Source organism: Mesoplodon bidens (genome assembly GCF_964165515.1).
Source record: "Mesoplodon bidens genome assembly, chromosome: 14".
Classification (NCBI taxonomy): Eukaryota; Metazoa; Chordata; class Mammalia; order Artiodactyla; family Ziphiidae; genus Mesoplodon; species Mesoplodon bidens.
The window spans coordinates 67,766,707-67,784,265 of NC_138170.1; the positions used below are offsets into that span (position 1 = coordinate 67,766,707).

The 17,559-nt window shown below is 52.8% G+C and overlaps 3 protein-coding genes across 9 annotated transcripts; 2 read left to right on the forward strand and 1 right to left on the reverse strand.

The window, feature by feature from the left end:
- Positions 1–642: 642 nt before the first annotated feature.
- ZNF513 (zinc finger protein 513) lies at positions 643–4,069 on the forward strand. The gene is made up of 4 exons (XM_081254979.1): positions 643–818; positions 1,069–1,224; positions 2,216–2,803; positions 2,894–4,069. Exons 1-4 carry the CDS (start codon positions 764–766, stop codon positions 3,718–3,720), a joined length of 1,626 nt encoding a protein of 541 aa, XP_081111105.1. The 5' UTR covers positions 643–763; the 3' UTR covers positions 3,721–4,069.
- A 105-nt stretch (positions 4,070–4,174) lies between these two features.
- Positions 4,175–9,961, reverse strand: SNX17 (sorting nexin 17). Of its 2 annotated transcripts, XM_081254980.1 has the most exons (15): positions 9,770–9,961; positions 9,202–9,276; positions 8,059–8,176; positions 7,473–7,537; positions 7,085–7,195; positions 6,883–6,973; positions 6,629–6,716; positions 6,311–6,380; positions 5,925–6,017; positions 5,625–5,828; positions 5,361–5,486; positions 5,120–5,197; positions 4,893–4,967; positions 4,760–4,801; positions 4,175–4,667 (listed from the first exon to the last, which is right to left on the reverse strand). In XM_081254980.1, the coding sequence occupies exons 1-15, from the start codon at positions 9,830–9,832 to the stop codon at positions 4,554–4,556; spliced, it is 1,413 nt and encodes a 470-aa protein (XP_081111106.1). In that variant the 5' UTR covers positions 9,833–9,961; the 3' UTR covers positions 4,175–4,553. The 2 variants fall into 2 exon arrangements, with proteins under 2 accessions (XP_081111106.1, XP_081111107.1); XM_081254981.1 differs by lacking the exon at positions 9,202–9,276.
- Positions 9,962–10,121: 160 nt separating this feature from the next.
- EIF2B4 (eukaryotic translation initiation factor 2B subunit delta) lies at positions 10,122–15,925 on the forward strand. 6 transcript variants are annotated; one of them, XM_081254975.1, is made up of 13 exons: positions 10,122–10,254; positions 10,633–10,676; positions 11,001–11,136; positions 11,334–11,540; positions 11,801–11,883; positions 12,070–12,161; positions 12,398–12,512; positions 12,712–12,788; positions 13,483–13,585; positions 13,825–13,952; positions 14,091–14,268; positions 14,666–14,846; positions 15,334–15,923. In XM_081254975.1, exons 1-13 carry the CDS (start codon positions 10,221–10,223, stop codon positions 15,531–15,533), a joined length of 1,578 nt encoding a protein of 525 aa, XP_081111101.1. In that variant the 5' UTR covers positions 10,122–10,220; the 3' UTR covers positions 15,534–15,923. The 6 variants fall into 6 exon arrangements, with proteins under 6 accessions (XP_081111101.1, XP_081111102.1, XP_081111103.1 ...); XM_081254976.1 differs by having other exon boundaries at positions 11,337–11,540; XM_081254977.1 differs by having other exon boundaries at positions 10,211–10,282.
- Positions 15,926–17,559: the final 1,634 nt, after the last annotated feature.

Consider the following 17,559-nt stretch of genomic DNA (forward strand, 5'->3'; position numbering starts at 1 on the left):
TTGGCCCCCACCAGTAGCATCGACCTAGCCCTTCCCTGTGTGTGGGTGGTGTGGTGTGGTGTGTGTGTGTGGTGTGGTGCGGTGCGTGGGTGTGTGTGTTGTGTGCGGTGTGTGTGTGGTGTGTGTGCGCGCACGGGCGCGCACCTGCCCACCTACCTGCCTGCCTGTGATGTGTGAGACTCAGGGAGAGGGGGGTCGGTTATGGTAACTCCCTGAGCCGCTGGCAGCCTGGCCTGGCGTCGCGGCTCATCCTCACCCCCTCCTAGGGTGGGGAACGATTTCCCTGTTCCTCCAGGGAGGGGTCAGGACCGGCCAGGCGACCCTTAAGACTAAAGCCAGGGTCACGGTTTGACCTGCCCTCCTTGCCGGCCAGTTTTCATCTGATCCCTGATTGGCTCGCCCGCTTGCTTCCGTCACAATCACTTCCTGGTCACGCTGTGGACGCTTTCGGGGCTTCTGCTTTCCACGGACTACGCGTCCCGTGTGGCTCTGCGACAGCGGAAGCGGAAGCGAGTACGGAGGTACCAGCTGGTCTCCGTAGGGCGGGGGTAGGGGGCTCCATGAATGGACGCGGCGGCGGCGGCGGCGGCGGCGGGAGCGGCCTGAGCTGGGCGCCGGGGCCAGGGCCGGGGGCTGCCCGGGGCCCGCGCCGCTGCATGGGGGCGGCCCGCGGGCCCTGAGAGGAAGGGCGGGCGGGCCGAATTGGGAGGGGCGGGGCCGGGCGGCCGCAGGCCGGAGGCGCGTCGGGCTGGAGCCGGTCACGATGCCCCGAAGGAAGCAAAGCCACCCGCAGCCCGTGAAATGCGAGGGGGTCAAAGGTCAGGGGTCAGGGGCTGCGAGCGGGGAGGAGCGGGGGTGGGGTCAGTGGTGTGGGTTCAGGTCTGGGTGGAGGGGGACTCTTGAGGGATGGGGTGGGCGATCTGGACTCCTAGCTTCCCATCGAGATACTAACGGAACCCGAGAGGGTCTACGAGTGCGGGAAGTACGGTCTGCGAGGGCTGGCTCCCCGGGTGCGAATGATGGGCCCGGTTCCTGAGGGAGGATCTACAAGCCTCTTCCCCTCTTCAGTGGATACCGAAGACTCCCTCGACGAAGGACCCGGGGCCCTGGTATTGGAGAGTGATTTGCTACTAGGCCAGGATCTGGAGTTTGAGGAAGAAGAGGAAGAGGAGGAAGGTGACGGCAACAGCGACCAGCTCATGGGCTTCGAGAGAGACTCTGAAGGTGGGTTTGGGGGACTTAAGGAAGTGACCGCTGGAACCCCAGCCTTTAGGAGGCGGGTTAGAGTATAGTGCCAGTGAGCAAAAACACCGTTTCCTGCCACTGGGGCTGGTTCAGTTTAGATTTGAGCTAGATTTCTTCATTTGCCTGATGGTCCATCACTTTGTTGAGGTCAAGTTCTGGGGCCTGGTTCAAAGGTGGTATGAATAGGACGGTAGAGAAATCATACGGAACAACTGGTTAAAAGTAAATGCCCTTTTAATAACTTCATCCCGCTCCCTAGCCCATTCCTTAGATGAGTTTATTTTTAAGAGGTTCTGGGAAGCAACCTCATTCAAGTTAGTACTTACATCTAATCTCCCTTTCACCTGCAGCATACACTCCTCCTGTATGGAGGTATTAGTCTTTGCCCTGAAATACCCTTCCACATTCCTCTTCCCTGTGATCTTAGCATCACCCCATCCTAGTTTGCTGTACTACCTATCCACTAATGCCACTTCTGAAGGATGATTTTGAAAGTCATTGAGAGAATCCACGTAAAAGAGAACCCATCCTTTAGGCTTAGAAGTGGTATTACATGCGTTACTTTGTTTCCTCTTCCCTCCAAATTTTGCCTCTTGAGATAGTATGGAGGTGATTGTAAAATAAAAACTAAGAGTCCTTACTGATAGAGGCACTAGAAAAAAGTATCAGGGCTCTGCCTTGTGTATTTTTACTTTCTTATCCCAAGAATCAGTTAATTATTTATTGATTCATTTCAGTATGTGCTCCACCGTGAGCCCTTGGTCTTTTTCCATTCACTGGTCCTATGTACAACTCTGTCATCACTAGGTTAGTCCAGACTTGGTGGTAGATGATTTGTGTTCAATTTTTAGGATCATTGAATTGAAGAAAAGGGTGGAGCCCAGCAAGTGGGGAGACCGCAAGTGAGAAAGGGAGTTTGGAGTCTGTTCCTAGCCTGTGTTGATGTCTCTTCTCATGTCTGTCTCACCAGGAGACTCTCTGGGGGCCAGGCCTGGGCTTCCCTATGGGCTGAGCGACGACGAGTCTGGGGGCGGCCGGGCACTAAGTGCGGAGAGTGAAGTTGAGGAGCCAGCCAGGGGTCCAGGGGAGGCCAGGGGTGAGAGGCCAGGCCCAGCCTGCCAGCTGTGTGGGGGGCCCACAGGTGAGGGGCCGTGTTGTGGGGCAGGAGGGCCGGGTGGGGGGCCCCCGCTGCCCCCACGGCTACTATACTCATGCCGCCTCTGCGCCTTCGTGTCCCACTACTCGAGCCACCTGAAGCGGCACATGCAGACACACAGCGGGGAGAAGCCGTTCCGCTGTGGCCGCTGCCCCTACGCCTCAGCCCAGCTCGTCAACCTGACGCGACATACTCGCACCCACACTGGCGAGAAGCCCTACCGCTGTCCCCACTGCCCCTTTGCCTGCAGCAGCCTGGGCAACCTGAGGCGGCATCAGCGCACCCATGCGGGGCCCCCCACTCCTCCCTGCCCGACCTGTGGCTTCCGCTGCTGTGCTCCACGTCCTGCCCGGCCTCCCAGTCCCACAGAGCAGGAGGGGGCAGTGCCCCGGCGACCTGAAGGTAAAAAGCCAGGGACCAAAGAACCTGGGACGTGGGTGGGTGGCCTTAGGGGTACTTGGATTCATAGCCCAGGTCTCACTGTCTCCACAGATGCCCTGCTGCTTCCAGATTTGAGCCTCCATGTGCCACCAGGTGGTGCCAGTTTCCTGCCGGACTGTGGGCAGCTGAGGGGAGAAGGGGAAGGCCTATGTGGGACTGGATCAGAACCACTGCCAGAGCTGCTGTTCCCTTGGACCTGCCGGAACTGTGGACAAGAGCTGGAAGAGGGGGAGGGTAGTCGGCTGGGAGCCGCCATGTGTGGGCGCTGCATGCGAGGAGAGACTGGAAGTGGCGCCAGTGGTGGACCCCAGGGCCCCAGTGACAAAGGCTTTGCCTGTAGCCTCTGCCCCTTTGCCACTCACTATCCCAACCACTTGGCTCGGCACATGAAGACGCACAGTGGTGAGAAGCCCTTCCGCTGTGCCCGCTGTCCTTACGCCTCTGCTCATCTGGATAACCTGAAACGGCACCAGCGCGTCCACACAGGAGAGAAGCCCTACAAGTGCCCCCTCTGCCCCTATGCCTGTGGCAACCTGGCTAACCTCAAGCGTCACGGTCGAATCCACTCTGGGGACAAACCTTTCCGGTGTAGTCTTTGCAACTACAGCTGCAACCAGAGCATGAACCTCAAACGCCACATGCTGCGGCACACAGGCGAGAAGCCCTTCCGCTGTGCCACCTGCGCCTATACCACGGGCCACTGGGACAACTACAAACGCCACCAGAAGGTGCACGGCCATGGTGGGGCAGGAGGGCCGGGCCTCTCTGCCTCTGAGGGCTGGGCGCCACCTCACAGTCCCCCCTCTGTTTTGAGCTCTCGGGGCCCAACAGCCCTGGGTGCCACTGGTAGCCGAGCTCTCCACACAGACTCACCCTGAACTAGGTCCTTCTCCCCTAGGGCTCTATGAATTAGCCCTGACCCTCCTGTATGTTTTATACAGATGGACCAGAAGCCACCTTTACCTTCCTCCCCCGCTGGCCAGGGGCTCCACACAGACTAACCTAGGCACTATACGGACCAGTCCAAACCCCATGGGCGGGAGGCCCATATGGACCAGGGGGGCCTTGCCTTGACTGATGCGACTTCATAAGCTCAGTGAGAAGGGCCCTGTATCCACCTCCACTGCTCCCAGGGGCGGTGGATGAACTGGCTGGGGGACTGTCCAGCCTCGCACCTGTTTATTTAACTTATTTCAGTGCTTTATAATAAAGGAAACACTAACAAAGCCACGTCTATGCTGAGTTGGCGGTGGCAAGCACGGCTTGGCCTCGCCCGTAGCACAGCAGTCCGTGCTGTGATGGGGGGAGCAGGGGCAGTGAGGGAACCAGAGGTAGGCAGCAGTCAGGCTGAGTTTAATGACGGGGAGCTGGGCCAGACCATACACAGACCTCTGCCCATCCCCTTGGCTCATGGCCCCGAGAAGCCAGAAGCAGCCTGGGGGGGAGTTGTGGTTCCTCCCCAGGCAGGTAGCCATGGTCCCGTGGACTTTGTGCAAAATACTAAATGCTAATTTGGCATTGAAGGCCAGCTCTGAGCGATCCTTTGTATAGCCAGCCCTGGGGAGGGGAAGGGAAGGCAGGTTAGGAGGCCCCTGGCCGAGGAGAAAAGGGGACAATACGAAGAAAAATACCCCAGTTTGGGGGATACAGGCACAGGGCAAGTTTCTGAACACTCCTCCAGGGTAGAGGGCAGACATCCGAGCTCTGGAGATCACAGATCCTCATCTCCAATGCCCTCAAAGGCGAAATTGCCGTGGACATCACTGGCACTGGCATCTGTACTGGGAGTGCCAATCCCCCGCAAGCTCACGGCACTCAGCTTGCTCTGTAATAAAGGCAGGGTTGGGGTCAGAGGGCTCAAGCCTCCCTAAGGTCCCCTACAAATACCAACCTCACCAACCCTCGTGGGAAACTCACTGAGAGTTTGACCATGGACTCCCGGCTGGCATCAGGTGACTCCTGGGGAGGAGGAGGCAGAGGCATCAGAGACCTCACTGGGGAGGTGACACAAGGCCTGGGGGCTGGGGACTGACCAGGGAGTAGTACTTACAAGCAGCGGTGGGGACTTCACTGCTTGCTGGCTGTCTGAGCGTCTCAGGGTGCCCCCCACCCGCCGGCGTAGCATCTGGGGATGGAGACATGAGGTGCTGATAAGGGCTGATCACTCCCTTTGGAATCCCAATCCCTTCCCCTCCCTCTCAGGAGAGGCATCACACCTAGGACAAACGGCAAGGAGAGCACAACCACTCGGCTGCTTGGTCTGTGCTTGCTGCTTACCTTCCTGATACTGCCGCCGGATTTCTTCACCATCAGTTCATCTACCATGGACTGCAAGCAGATGCTCATCATGATAGCCTGAGGGCAAGGAGAGAGCTCAGCCTGACTGGGTGGTCATCCTGAGCCCAGCACCCCTAAGACAAGGGCTCCCACTCACATGGAGTCCTGGAAGCCCTAGACTTGGGTATCTAAGAGAGACGGTGCAATGGGCTCCAGAGGAGGCCTGAGGGTGGGCTCACACCTGGGGGCTGGTGATGGTGACCCACTGTAGCCGGTCCTTGCTCATGAGGTATTCAAAAGCCAGTTCCAGGCGCACCTCACCCCGGCCGCGACCTGGGCTGCTTGTGCCTCCACTGGGCAGTGGCACCTGGGAGAGGAAGGGCAAGAATTAGGCTGAGCTCATTCTGACCGATGTGCCTCTCCCTGACCCACTCCAGCCCACTCCCGAAGCTCAAGGCTTGCCGGGCCTCCATCCCAAAGGGCTCCCCCTCCTACCCCAACTCACAGAGGAGGTGACCCGCCAGCACCGCATGCGGGTGACCCGGAAGGAGCCTTCACGGAGCTGCTGGCCAGGCAGGCGGAGCTGGAGGCTGAGCTCACTGTTGCCTGCGCTCACCACCACTGGACAGTCCTTCTCCGGGAAGTCAGCCACACAGGCATCAAAGCGCAAGTAGCCATAGTGCCGCAGCGTCTGGGCCAGCCGCAGGAACTGAAACCCAGTCAGCACGCGGGACGGGTCAGGAGGGGAAGTGGGACAGCCCAGAGGAGGCAACCCCTTGGAGGCAGACAGGGAGGCAGGGCTCACCTCCTTCTTGGAGACCTTCTCTTGCAGTGATTTGAGCTGCCGGTGCTGCTCCTTGGTGACTAGGATCCACCCACGCTCAATGTCTGATACTGTCTACAGCGGAGACAAGGGGTGGGGTGTTCGGGGCTCCCATTCAGAGACCCAGGGTGTCCAGTTACCTCTGTCCAGCCTGACCCCTAGCCCCACATTTGAGCAAGCTCTTCACAGTTGAGTCCTTGACCATATCAGCTTACAAAGCAGGGAGAGTAGAGGTTGTGCCGGATGCCCTGAGAGTATTCTAGAAACTTCCCCATGAACTGGCAGCAAAGATACGAAAGGAGTTTTCTTGGCAGAGGGACACCAGAGCCATTTTCAGGGGAAGGGTTCTGAGGCAGCTCCAAGCTCACCTGAGCATAAAGCAGGTTCAGGCCAACCCGGTTCTCCATGACATCGTCATCATAGGCAGAGTCCCAATAACTGTGAGGCCAAGGGGTGGAAAGGGGTAATGGGGCTAAGCTGGGGGAAGGCAAGAGGCAGAATGGAAAAGGGGCAAAACCGGAGCAATCTGGAACTATGTATGGGGCTAATGGTGATACAGTTGGAGGAAGCTTGGGAGGCCTGGTAGAAACACCCAGCACTACCTCCTTGTCCAGATTATTCTGTCTCAATACGTGGCCCCATAATCCAGTCCAGCACCCTCTCCCTCCTCCAAGCCCAGCCCTGACCTCTTCCTTAGCATAATCTTATACTCTTGACTCCGAAGACTGGCAACAGACACATAAGGCAGCTCAAATTCTTGCAACTTCCGTACAACTATGGGTTTAAAAAAAAAAAAAAAAAGAAAAGAAAAAGAAAATGTAATGAAACTCAGGAGAGGGAATTCAAGAGAGAAGCCCTGGGGAAATGCCACATTCTTGGGGGAGACAGGCAAATTCACTAGCGGAAACAGAGGGAAGCTGTAAAGTCCAGACAAACTCACACGAAAAGGCCCCATCCTCTTTTTCTCGAACAAGAAAGAGACTAAAGTATCCGATCAAGTCATCTGGAAGATCCAGCTTTGCAGCCACAGCCTAGGAATAGGGAAGGAAATACCGCTCATCATGCTGGATGGTTCCAATCACCCCAAGCCTGGGAACCTGGGGTGCAGGGGGAGGAGGGGCAGTGCAGAACAAGGGCCTCACCTCCAGGACATCCTCAGTCTGATCTGAAGTTAGCACATTGACCAGAACTTTCTGCCCGTTGCTAAGTAGCACTTCCAAGGAGACCTCTTCTGTTGGGACCTGCTGTGTCTCCTGGTTGTGAGCATACACGGGAATGGGAGGCGCCTTGTTAACAACATGCCCAGCATCCAGCTCTGACCCTTCCCAACTATGCTGTATTGTAGGTCCCTCTGGTGACTCTGTTCTCAGCTGTTTAATTATAGACTGGGTTTCCTTGATTTCACTGGTACAGCAGAAGCCCCATTCCATACGGAAAGGTGCCAGGATGGCTCCTCTGTACCCACCTCATTAAAATGATGTGGCCCTGAAGGAAGGTGCTTCCCTTAAAACTTGGCATCCAAAGCCTTACCTGTTGTGCCCGACGCAGGAAACTATTGAAGGTCTCACTGCTCCCAAGCAAGGGGTCTTGCCGAACTGTGGGGACAAGAGAATGATGTTCTAATAACTTATGATTCCCTCTTGGATCCCCCCAGTTCTCTTTTTGGCAGGCCCCCCAGGTCCCCTTTCCTGGGCTGATGGTGGCTTGTCACATCTCCCAACTGGCCTCACCTCACTCACTGTTTGCATAAATTCTTCACCTGCCCCACCCTTGGCTACCATCTAGTTGAGTCCAGTCTATAGAACTAGGGAAAAATAATGTTCATCTAAAGCACGTCAGATACAAATTAAGTTCTCCCCGCCGATCGAAACTGCTTTAAGACTAGTTAGTGCTATATTAGTATTTCTCATAGACGTCAGTGCCCAAATTGCTTTGCTGGCACCTAGATACCAGAGCATCCTTGCATGCTATTTACTTTTGCTAATTAAATAATAGATAAAACAATAGCCTTCCCAGATCCTCAGATTCCTTCAGGACCTTCTACAAAATCAGCTGTTTTGAGTCTCTGTCCACAGTCCTCAACAGAGTCAGCCTAAAGTTCCCTCCAACCACTCACCAGCTTGCATGTACTTCTCTAACTGCTCTCTCCTCTGTTCTACCTCAGCGGGTGTCAGAGAGAAAAGCTTCTTTGGGGGAAATGCAGGAAGCACATTGGCCCCATATTCCTTCCGAAGCTATTGGGAGAAAGAGATACAACTCTTCACATAAACATAGCAAATGAGAAGAGGCAATCCACATTCATAATGTTCTCTTGGGCTCCCCTTCCCTTTCCTTAGTCCCTGCTCCCCTGTCTACCCTGGTCATCCAGGAAATCATTCCTTTGGCAGGGGCAGCATCCCAAGGGAGCCGTTCCTGTCCTAGATATATGTTCTTTCCAATCTTACAGTGTACAAGTCGGTCCCTCCACAGTGTGGGAAGGGTTTGTATAGGGCCAGGGCCTAGGGAGACCCTTGCTTATCTAGCGAAGCTGTGTTCATTGAACCCTCACAGGAAGCAAAGGGCTGTGTAAGGAAAGTTTATGTGCACAGTTAAGTAATAGCTAAATATATTCACGCAGTATTTTAGGACTTAAAGGGACTTTGCAGATCAATGACTCCATTTTTCAGCTGCGGAAGCTAAGGCCCAAAGAAATCAGGTAACTTGCTCAGGGTTGCACAACTAGTTATCAGTAAAACCAGGACTCTGTACCGAGTTAAATACAGAGCTCAGAATCTGGTGAGGAGAACAGAGAAACGTTACATCACAGACACATAAGGATAACTGGAACAGCTACACCCGCTCAGGTGAGTCAAGGAACACAGACAGAAACTGGTGAATGGTTTGTATCAATATGAGCAGGGAAAAGAATTTCAAGTTGCAGCTCAGATAGATGACAGAAGGAAAGTGCTTTGGCAGCTTAGGGGGAAGGGTTTTCTCCATGCACAGGCACAGGCAGTGTACAGGCTGTGTAAGATGGGGACAGAGAAGAAAGGAGGGAGTATGTAGGTATAGGGAGGAGCAGTTACTGGCAGACATTAAGCTTCCTGGGAGTTACCCGGAAATGTAAGACGCTAAGATAAAGCACCAAATCCTTCCCTGTGGCAGTGATTATAGGGGAACTACAGCCTACGGGAAAGCGACGAGGAGGGAAATGGAGACACTGATGCCCAGGCGTAGAAAAGGGCTTGAAGCTGCCTCAAGGCAGGGGTGCTGGTCCCACCTGCTCGTGCAGCCCCAGGAGTTGGCTGTAGCGCACCCGACAGTGCAGGACTCCATTCACGTGAATGTTATAGGCCTGAGGACACAAAAGCAGGCAAGCAGTTTAGGGTCGCGGTCTTGTTTAGGGTCGCTCGCCTCGCTCGCCATTTTGGCGGGGCTTGAGAACCCTGGCCGGAAGTTGCCTGCCACAGCTCCGCCTGAGCAACGCGCCGAGATCTTCCAAAGGTGGCCAGTCGATTTTCCCCAGAGCCAGGTCCCAAAGCAGAAGGACCAGTCGGGGGAAACCCGGGCGCTCAGGCTGCAGTCTTCCTCCCCAAGAGGTCAGGGACGCCCACCAGAGTAGCCGCGGCCCAGCCGGGGGAGGCGATGCGGCCGAACAAAGGACCTACAGGAGCTGGGGAGACCTTTGGATGAATCTGAGACGTAATATAAGCTCCCAGCGAGGCCGTCGGGACTCGGCGGCCTGTGACCAGGCCCGAAAGGTGACGGCCGGACTTCGGAGGCCGCTCGGAGAGGTCTCCGGCCCGTTATCCCCGCCCCTGCCCGGCCGGGCTCCGGCCGCTCCTCACCACGTAGGCGGAGCCGCCGCTGTCCCCGCTGCGGGACTCGGTTTCAGGAATGGAAAAGTGCATGTTCCCTGCGGCAGGGCCCGGCCGGGTCCGGACTGTGAGGGCCACAGCGGCTTTGCACGCTCGCCTCCGCTCCTCAGCGCGTCCCCGCCGCCTCGCTCGCCATTTTGGTGGGGGGGGGACTTGCGATCAGAGGTGGGAAGGGCTGGGGAAGTCCGCTCTGGGGCGCAGCGCCCCCTGCATCCTGGGAACTGTAGTCTAAAGGGCAAGAGCCGACAGCCGGGATTGGGAGCCCAAAGCTGAGACGGCCCTTATCGCGACCCGTAGCCAGGGGCAGAGAGCCCCAGAGCACTTCGGGGCTTGTAGTCCGGTTGGGGCTGCGCGCCGAGGCTGTCGGCCCAGGGGGCGCTGTAGTCCCTGTGACCCAGGCGGGCGGAGCCTAGGACGGAGGATGATGGCTGCCGTGGCCGTGGCTGTTCGCGAGGGTGAGTGAAGGGCCGGGCGCACAAACAGGTACGCTAGCGGACGGGCCTCGGACGGCTGCTGATGGGCCCTGAGTACCTCTGGGCCCTGTCGTTCGGTTCCCGCGCCATGCCGGACTCTGGTCCGCACTGCCTCGGGCGCACTCCGTGCCGCGTACCGGCTTGTTCCTCCGGGAGGTGTGCGTGCTCCCGCCTTCCCCCGCCCCCCTTCCCTTTGATCCTGCCGCGCACTGCGTCCCCCACGCCGATCCCCGGCTCACCTCCCGCCTGGTGGCGGGCCCGTGGTCATGCAGACCCAGCAGCCAGCAGCGCCGAGTACGTGTCCCCGCAAACCCTCCTGGAGCCTCTCTGGTTCACTTTGTGCCCTGTTTTCTGATGCAGACTCGGGATCTGCGATGAAGGCGGAGCTTGTTCCTCGGCCTGGGGTAAGTGCGGATGCCCTCCCTAGCCGCCTGTCAGGCGGTACGCAGGAGGCCGTGTCAACTTCGTTCCGACCCAATCTTCATCCCCGTTTCACTTTATTTCTTGGTAAAGCCAAGAGATTTTACAGAGCTTTTTTTATCCCTAATGGTAATGTGACTGTGACCTGCAGGAGAAAGTTCGACCCCTGTGGGCTCTAAGCTCGTAACAGGTACCTGCTGAGACTTAGGAAGGATTAGGGATCCTGTGGGAGACTAGTAAGTATCCAGTAGTGTTTATTCATTTTTGGAATTGTTGGGGAAGATTAGTGTTCTATGTCTGTGTCTTAGGCAGGGGGGAGGGAGATGACCCAAGAAGAAAAGCTGCAGCTTCGGAAGGAAAAGAAACAGCAGAAGAAGAAACGGAAGGAGGAAAAGGGGGCAGAACCAGAAACTGGCTCTGCTGTGTCTGCAGCCCAATGCCAAGGTGCGGGGGCTTTTTTAAAGGGCCGGGGTGTGGAGCTGGTAAAGGGATGTGGTGGGAGAGAAGGGGCGGGGAGACAGGACAAAGTTGGTTTGAACAAGTGAAAAGTGAAAAAGTTTAGATAAACAGGAAAAGAAGCTTTGGTTGGGGCATAGCTATTACCTACCTAGGGCTTGGGCACCTCTTCCTTCTATCTTTAGCAGGCCCAACCAAAGACCTGCCTGGACTGGACAGTCAGTTGGGCAGTGCCAAGGACAAAGTTCCAGCAGGTCGGAGTAAGGCTGAACTTCGAGCTGAAAGGCGGGCCAAGCAGGAGGCTGAGCGGGCCCTGAAGCAGGCAAGAAAAGGGGACCAAGGAGGGCCACCTTCTCAGGCCTGCCCCAGCACAGCTGGAGAAACCCCCTCAGGTATCTTCAAGGCCTCTGTTGATTCAAATGCCTATGTTAGCTCAGGCTTCCCCACAGTAAAACAGCTCCCAATTTTCACCTTGGTTCCCAGAGGTCACAATTCTCTCCTTAACCTCATCCTACCCCTGTTTCTTTTTCTACTCTTTTCTCCTGTTTTTTTCCATCTCTCTCTCAAATCTTTCTTGATGTCCCTTATGCCCTGAAAGCAGATTTCTCATTATCACCTACAGTGTCTTGAAAACACGATTGTTATCTTCTAGGAGTGAAGCGTCTACCGGAGCATAGTCAGGTGGATGACCCCACGCTTCTGAGGAGGCTTGTTAAAAAACCAGAACGACAGCAGGTAGGAAGTGGGTTTGGTGTGTGGCCAGAAAGAGCCTAGGGAGATGGAATAGAGGGAGAAAAGGTGCACGGGGCGAAGGGAGACCCTGGAAAAGGGTGGGTATTGGGCTCACCATCTTCTTCCTTCCCAGCATTACCCCACAGTTTTAAACTCTGGGTTCTTGGTCCTGTTCCCTGTTTTGTCAAGGTTCCTACACGAAAGGATTATGGATCCAAAGTCAGTCTCTTCTCCCACCTACCCCAGTACAGCAGACAAAACTCTCTGACCCAGTTTATGAGGTAGGAGCTTATGAAATTGTCAATAACTTTTAAGCATGAGGAGTTTTAGTAATTCTGTTTTGAAAGTGACTGGAAACTTGAGGTTGGATCTGTGGAAAGAAGCATGAACATAAGGCAGAACTCTAGAGGAAATGGGGGTGTCTGTGCGAGTGAAGGAGGTTCCTTTTCATCAGGGGCAGGTGGGCGGTAGGTGCTCAAGTTCCCTTGCAAAGTGTGTGACACCACCATCCCATCAGCATCCCATCCTCTGTGATCCACCCAGCCATGGTGCGACTTGGCCTGCAGTACTCCCAGGGCCTGGTCAGTGGCTCCAATGCCCGGTGCATTGCTTTGCTTCGTGCCTTGCAGCAGGTATGTCCCATTTTGTTACCTCTTATGATCCAGCCTCACCTTCGCCAACACTACCCCAGCTTCTCTCACCCAGAGTAATCTCGGGGGGGAAGAGGGAATGACTCCACCCTCAGAAGACTTTCCTCAGAGAAGCTTACCCTATCCCCCTTTCAGAGACTTGTTAGGGCGCATTTTGCTGATCAACCTGTGTACCCTACAGGTGATTCAGGATTACACCACACCTCCCAATGAAGAGCTGTCAAGGGACCTAGTGAATAAACTAAAGCCCTACTTCAGGTAAGGATGACCACTGCACATCCACTCCCACCCCACCTTGCTCAGTCTTTTCCTTGGACCCTTTTTTTTTTCCCAAAGTGTAAAGGTTTTTTTTTTTTATTGTTATGTGTAACACAGACAAAGTTATTTAAGTCAATAAATTTTTAAGGAATTTCACACGTTCTGATTCTTTCCACTGCCAATCACCTTAGTTCCTCTAAACTCATGATCTTCAAGATAAAATAGCCCTTTCAAGAAGAAGTTATCATGTGAGTCAGCCACAATTCTTTTAGTTAGGCTTCTTTGATCTCCAGTGAAATATGGACACACTTCAAAATTCCCCTCCTGTAATCTTTGGGATCCAATTTCCTCAAGCGATTTACTTGAGGACCATGTTTAGGGTCAGGAGATGGATCTGCCTGGTTCTGAATTTGACACCCTAGAAAAATAGTATTAGTTACTATTGAAGACTGTCAAACTGAACAGTATGAGAAACTATAGAAATACTGTATCAGTAGAAATACCAGGTCTAACATGCACAAAGCCAAGAAAACCAACGATGCCAGATACTGAATTTATATTGCACTTGGACCCCTTTTCTTGCTCGTCTACCTCTATTTTCATTTTTCTGTCTTCTCTTTAAAAAAATGTTTTTAAGTGTGAAAGCTTTGTGAGCTGTGAAGAGTTGCACAGATGCAAGGTGTTGTTTTCATAGCTTCCTGACTCAGTGCCGTCCCCTGTCAGCGAGCATGTACAACGCCATCAAGTTCCTTAACAAGGAGATCACGGGTGTGAGCAGCTCCAAGCGGGAAGAGGAGGTGATGAGTATGAGGAATGAGCAAGGCATGCACCTGGGGGATAGAGCTGGAAACATGTTCGGGGCTCCCAGAAGGGGCAACTCTCTGGTCTGCCTGGTCAAGGGTTAAGGAGGTGGTGGGTCTGTCTGACCTGGGCCCCCTTTAGGCTTGTCATTATATGCATATTCAAGCATCCAGCATGATAATCAAAGGGAAAGTTGTGTCCAATTCTTGTTCCATAAGTATCTTGCTCCATTTAGGCCAAGTCAGAACTTCGAGCAGCCATCAATCTATACGTGAAAGAGAAGATTGTGCTTGCAGCTGAGGCAATCTCACGCTTTGCTTATGAGAAGATCAGTAATGGAGATGTGATCCTGGTATATGGATGGTATGGGCCAGACCCTATGACTGAGAAAAACGGGGAGTGAAATGATTTGAAGAAGGAACTGCCCCTTTGCCCTTTTGGAATGAGCTGACTATCAGTCAGTGACATTTATAACTGAATCCTCCTCTCCATTCACTCCAGCTCATCTCTGGTATCACGAATTCTTCAGGAGGCTTGGGCTAAGGGCCGGCGGTTTCGGGTGGTAGTGGTGGACAGCCGGCCACGGCTGGAGGGAAAGCACACGCTACGTTTTCTGGTCCGTGCTGGGGTCCCTGCCTCCTACCTGCTGATTCCTGCAGCTTCCTATGTGCTCCCAGAGGTGAGGGCAGAGGAAAAGGACTCCAAAGTTGGAGTAAAAGGGTATAGTAGTATAGACATAGTCTCGCCTTTCCAACGTTGTGATTGTCTAGAAATACTAGAATTATACAGCTGTGTTTATATTTAGTAGAAGCAGCATCCACAGTATGTTATATAGCATGTCTAGCTATTGTAAGAATCTTATATAAAACTAGTAGCCGCTGAGAGGGAACAGGACAAAAGAGTTTAGTTTTCCTGTGGGTGGTGCAGTGAGTCAATGGTCAGGTGTTTTCCAAGAGCCTTTATTAAGATTTGTTACCCATTGCCTTAATATTGCTGCCCTGGGTAAGAGTTGGGAACCTTATTCTGCATTGGTCACACATGACATTTTTTTTCCTCCTCTCTACTCTCCAAAATAGGTTTCTAAGGTGCTGTTGGGAGCTCATGCACTCCTGGCCAACGGGTCTGTGATGTCACGGGTAGGGACAGCACAGCTGGCCCTGGTGGCACGGGCCCATAATGTGCCAGTGCTGGTCTGCTGTGAAACATACAAGTTTTGTGAGCGTGTGCAGACTGATGCCTTTGTCTCTAATGAGCTAGGTAAGGAGGCCCAGGAGGGCAGGAGAGAAGGTTCCAGGGACCTGAGAAGATTTGGGAGGGAGAGGGGAGGTTGAAGTACAACTTATTTTTTATTTTTATTTTTTTATAAATTTATTTTATTTATTTATTTTTGGCTGCGTTGGGCGTGCGTTGCTGTGTGCGAGCTTTCTCTAGTTGCAGCGAGTGGGGGTTACTTTTCATTGTGGTGCGCGGGCTTCTCACTGCAGACACGGGCTCTAGGTGTGCGGACTTCAGTAGTTGTGGCTCACAGGCTCTAGAGCGCAGACGCAGTAGTTGTGGCTTGGTTGCTCCACAGCACGTGGGATCTTCCCGGACAAGGGCTCGAACCTGTGTCCCCTGCATTGGCAGGTGGATTCTTTTTTGGGGGGGCGGGGGGGGGGAAGGTGGATTCTTAACCACCGTGCCACAAGGGAAGCCCACAGCTTATTTTTTAAAAGTACGTAAAAGGGTACACCTCCCATTGCAGATGACCCTGACGATCTGCTGTGTGAGCGAGGAGAACATGTGGCCCTGGCTGACTGGCAGAACCACTCGTCCCTACGGTTGTTGAATCTGGTCTATGATGTGACCCCCCCAGAACTGGTGGATCTGGTGATCACGGAGCTGGGCATGATCCCTTGCAGTTCTGTACCTGTTGTGCTGCGAGTCAAGAGTAGTGACCAGTGAGTGGGGGAACACAGGGTCAATAAATGACATACTCCCTACACTTAGCAACTCTGCTGCCTTTTATCTCTTTTAGCATCGCCACCGCTTAGGTTAGGAGTCCAGACTCTCCAGCCCCTCTTAGCACCTGCTACCAACCTCCATGCCAGTGCTTTGGGGCCAAAGTGAAGGTCAGTATGGAGACCAGAAACTATCCAAGTCATCAACCATTTATTGAGCATCTATGTGCCAGACACTGAGCTAGATATGAGGAAAAGTATAATAAGGACAAATAAGAGTCCTATCCTTAGTATTTTAGTATTATTATTACATTAATATTTAAGTTAAACTAACATATTGATATTTATATTAAATAGTTACACAATATATTAATATTTTGTATCCTTAGTATTGAGTATTTACTGTGTGTCATAAACTGTTGTAGTCCCTTTCTTATCCATTTAGGAAGATTAATACCACTCAATGAAGTGCGATTTTATAGATGAGATAACTGGGGCACAGAGAGGTTAAGTTAGTTGCCCAAGGTAACACTAACTAAACCAGCATGTGATCTCTGGCATTCTGGATCTAGAGACTGTGCCCGTAATTTTTATGCTATCTGCCATTAAGGAGTACTCATCATGATGGAGGAAGACAGATGATAGCTACAGTATGAGATACATTCTACTAGTAGTATGAACAGAGTTCATTGGAAGCAACCCAGGATGTTGCCAGGAGATCTAGTGAGGTTGGAGAAGACTTCACAGGTAACATCTGACCTAGTCCTTGAAGGATAAGAAGTTTCCCAGTTGGAAAAGAATGAGAATGCAGATCAACAGAGGAAATAACTTAGACTACAGAATAGGCCTTAAAATGACTGGCCAATTCCAAAGTGTCAAGTAGTGTGGTAAAGCTAGAACCTCGGCTTATGTGGACAATTAGTGATACAGCTGCTAACTTAGGTTGGATTGGGTCCAGATTGTGAGAGTCTAACCATTGTGGTAAGCCTAAAAAAAATGTTAGAGTCATCCGTTTTGTGTGTGTGTGTGTATGTTTTACTGAAAAATTTCAAGCAGCATAGAGGTACAGTGAACTATACAAAGAATCCCCATCACCAAGTGTAGTAATTATCAAGATTCACCACATACGCTTTCTTTTTGTTTCCCTTTTTTTCCTTGCTGAAGTTGTATTAGAGCAAATCCCAGTCATTATATCATTTTACTCCTCCAAACGTCAGTATGTCTCTAAAAAATATGGAAGCTTACCATGTCATTACACTTATTAAACTCTTCCTTGGGCTTCCCTGGTGGTGCAGTGGTTGAGAGTCCGCCTGCCGATGCAGGGGACACGGGTTCGTGCCCCGGTCTGGGAAAATCCCACATGCCTCTTGGAGCGGCTGGGCCCGTGAGCCATGGCCGCTGAGCCTGCGTGTCCGGAGCCTGTGCTGCGCAACGGGAGAGGCCACAGCGGTGAGAGGCCCGCGTACCGCAAAAAAAAAAAACAAAACTCTTCCTTATTGTCCAATCCATAATCAAATTTCCTTGATTGTCTCAAAAGCAGCTTTTTATACTGTTGAATCAGGATCCAAACAAATCCATATATTACGTGTCGTTATTTTGTCTTAAATTTTTTGTAATCAAAAGCAGTCTCTCCAACCCCTCTTCTTTTCTCATGACATACTCGTGCCAGGAACCTGGTTGAGTATGCTTCATACTGCCTTGCCGTCAGGTTGGTCGGTCCATTTTTAGTGATGAATGGGTCCAGGTGTTTTAAAGTTTCCCAACAAACTTTCATTTAGTGGTTTCATCCACTTTTATTGTTGCCTGAATTATTTCATTAGAGGATGCAACATGGTAAATTTTTTTTTTCCTAATTACATCATTCCATATGTACTAGCTGATAATCTTCTATAAGGAACTCCCTGGGGCTTCCCTGGTGGCGCAGTGGTTGAGAGTCCTCCTGCCGATGCAGGGGACACAGGTTTGTACCCCGGTCCGGGAAGATGCCACATGCCGCGGAGCGGCTAGGCCTGTGAGCCATGGCCGCTGAG

What these genes read in the sequence shown, in the direction of transcription:
- ZNF513 (XM_081254979.1), top strand. Translation starts at nt 764, where the DNA reads ATGCCCCGAAGGAAGCAAAGCCACCCGCAGCCCGTGAAATGCGAGGGG. An exon ending in GAAATGCGAGGGGGTCAAAG is followed by an intron (nt 819 to 1,068) that starts GTCAGGGGTCAG and finishes TCCCCTCTTCAG; the next exon opens with TGGATACCGAAGACTCCCTC. An exon ending in CTTCGAGAGAGACTCTGAAG is followed by an intron (nt 1,225 to 2,215) that starts GTGGGTTTGGGG and finishes CTGTCTCACCAG; the next exon opens with GAGACTCTCTGGGGGCCAGG.
- SNX17 (XM_081254980.1), bottom strand. Translation starts at nt 9,832, where the DNA reads ATGCACTTTTCCATTCCTGAAACCGAGTCCCGCAGCGGGGACAGCGGC. An exon ending in TCACCATCACCAGCCCCCAG is followed by an intron (nt 5,198 to 5,360) that starts GTGTGAGCCCAC and finishes CCTTGCCCTCAG; the next exon opens with GCTATCATGATGAGCATCTG. An exon ending in AGTCCATGGTCAAACTCTCA is followed by an intron (nt 4,668 to 4,759) that starts GTGAGTTTCCCA and finishes CCTTTATTACAG; the next exon opens with AGCAAGCTGAGTGCCGTGAG.
- EIF2B4 (XM_081254973.1), top strand. Translation starts at nt 10,539, where the DNA reads ATGCAGACCCAGCAGCCAGCAGCGCCGAGTACGTGTCCCCGCAAACCC. An exon ending in AGCTGGAGAAACCCCCTCAG is followed by an intron (nt 11,541 to 11,800) that starts GTATCTTCAAGG and finishes GTTATCTTCTAG; the next exon opens with GAGTGAAGCGTCTACCGGAG. An exon ending in TCTCTGACCCAGTTTATGAG is followed by an intron (nt 12,162 to 12,397) that starts GTAGGAGCTTAT and finishes CCATCCCATCAG; the next exon opens with CATCCCATCCTCTGTGATCC.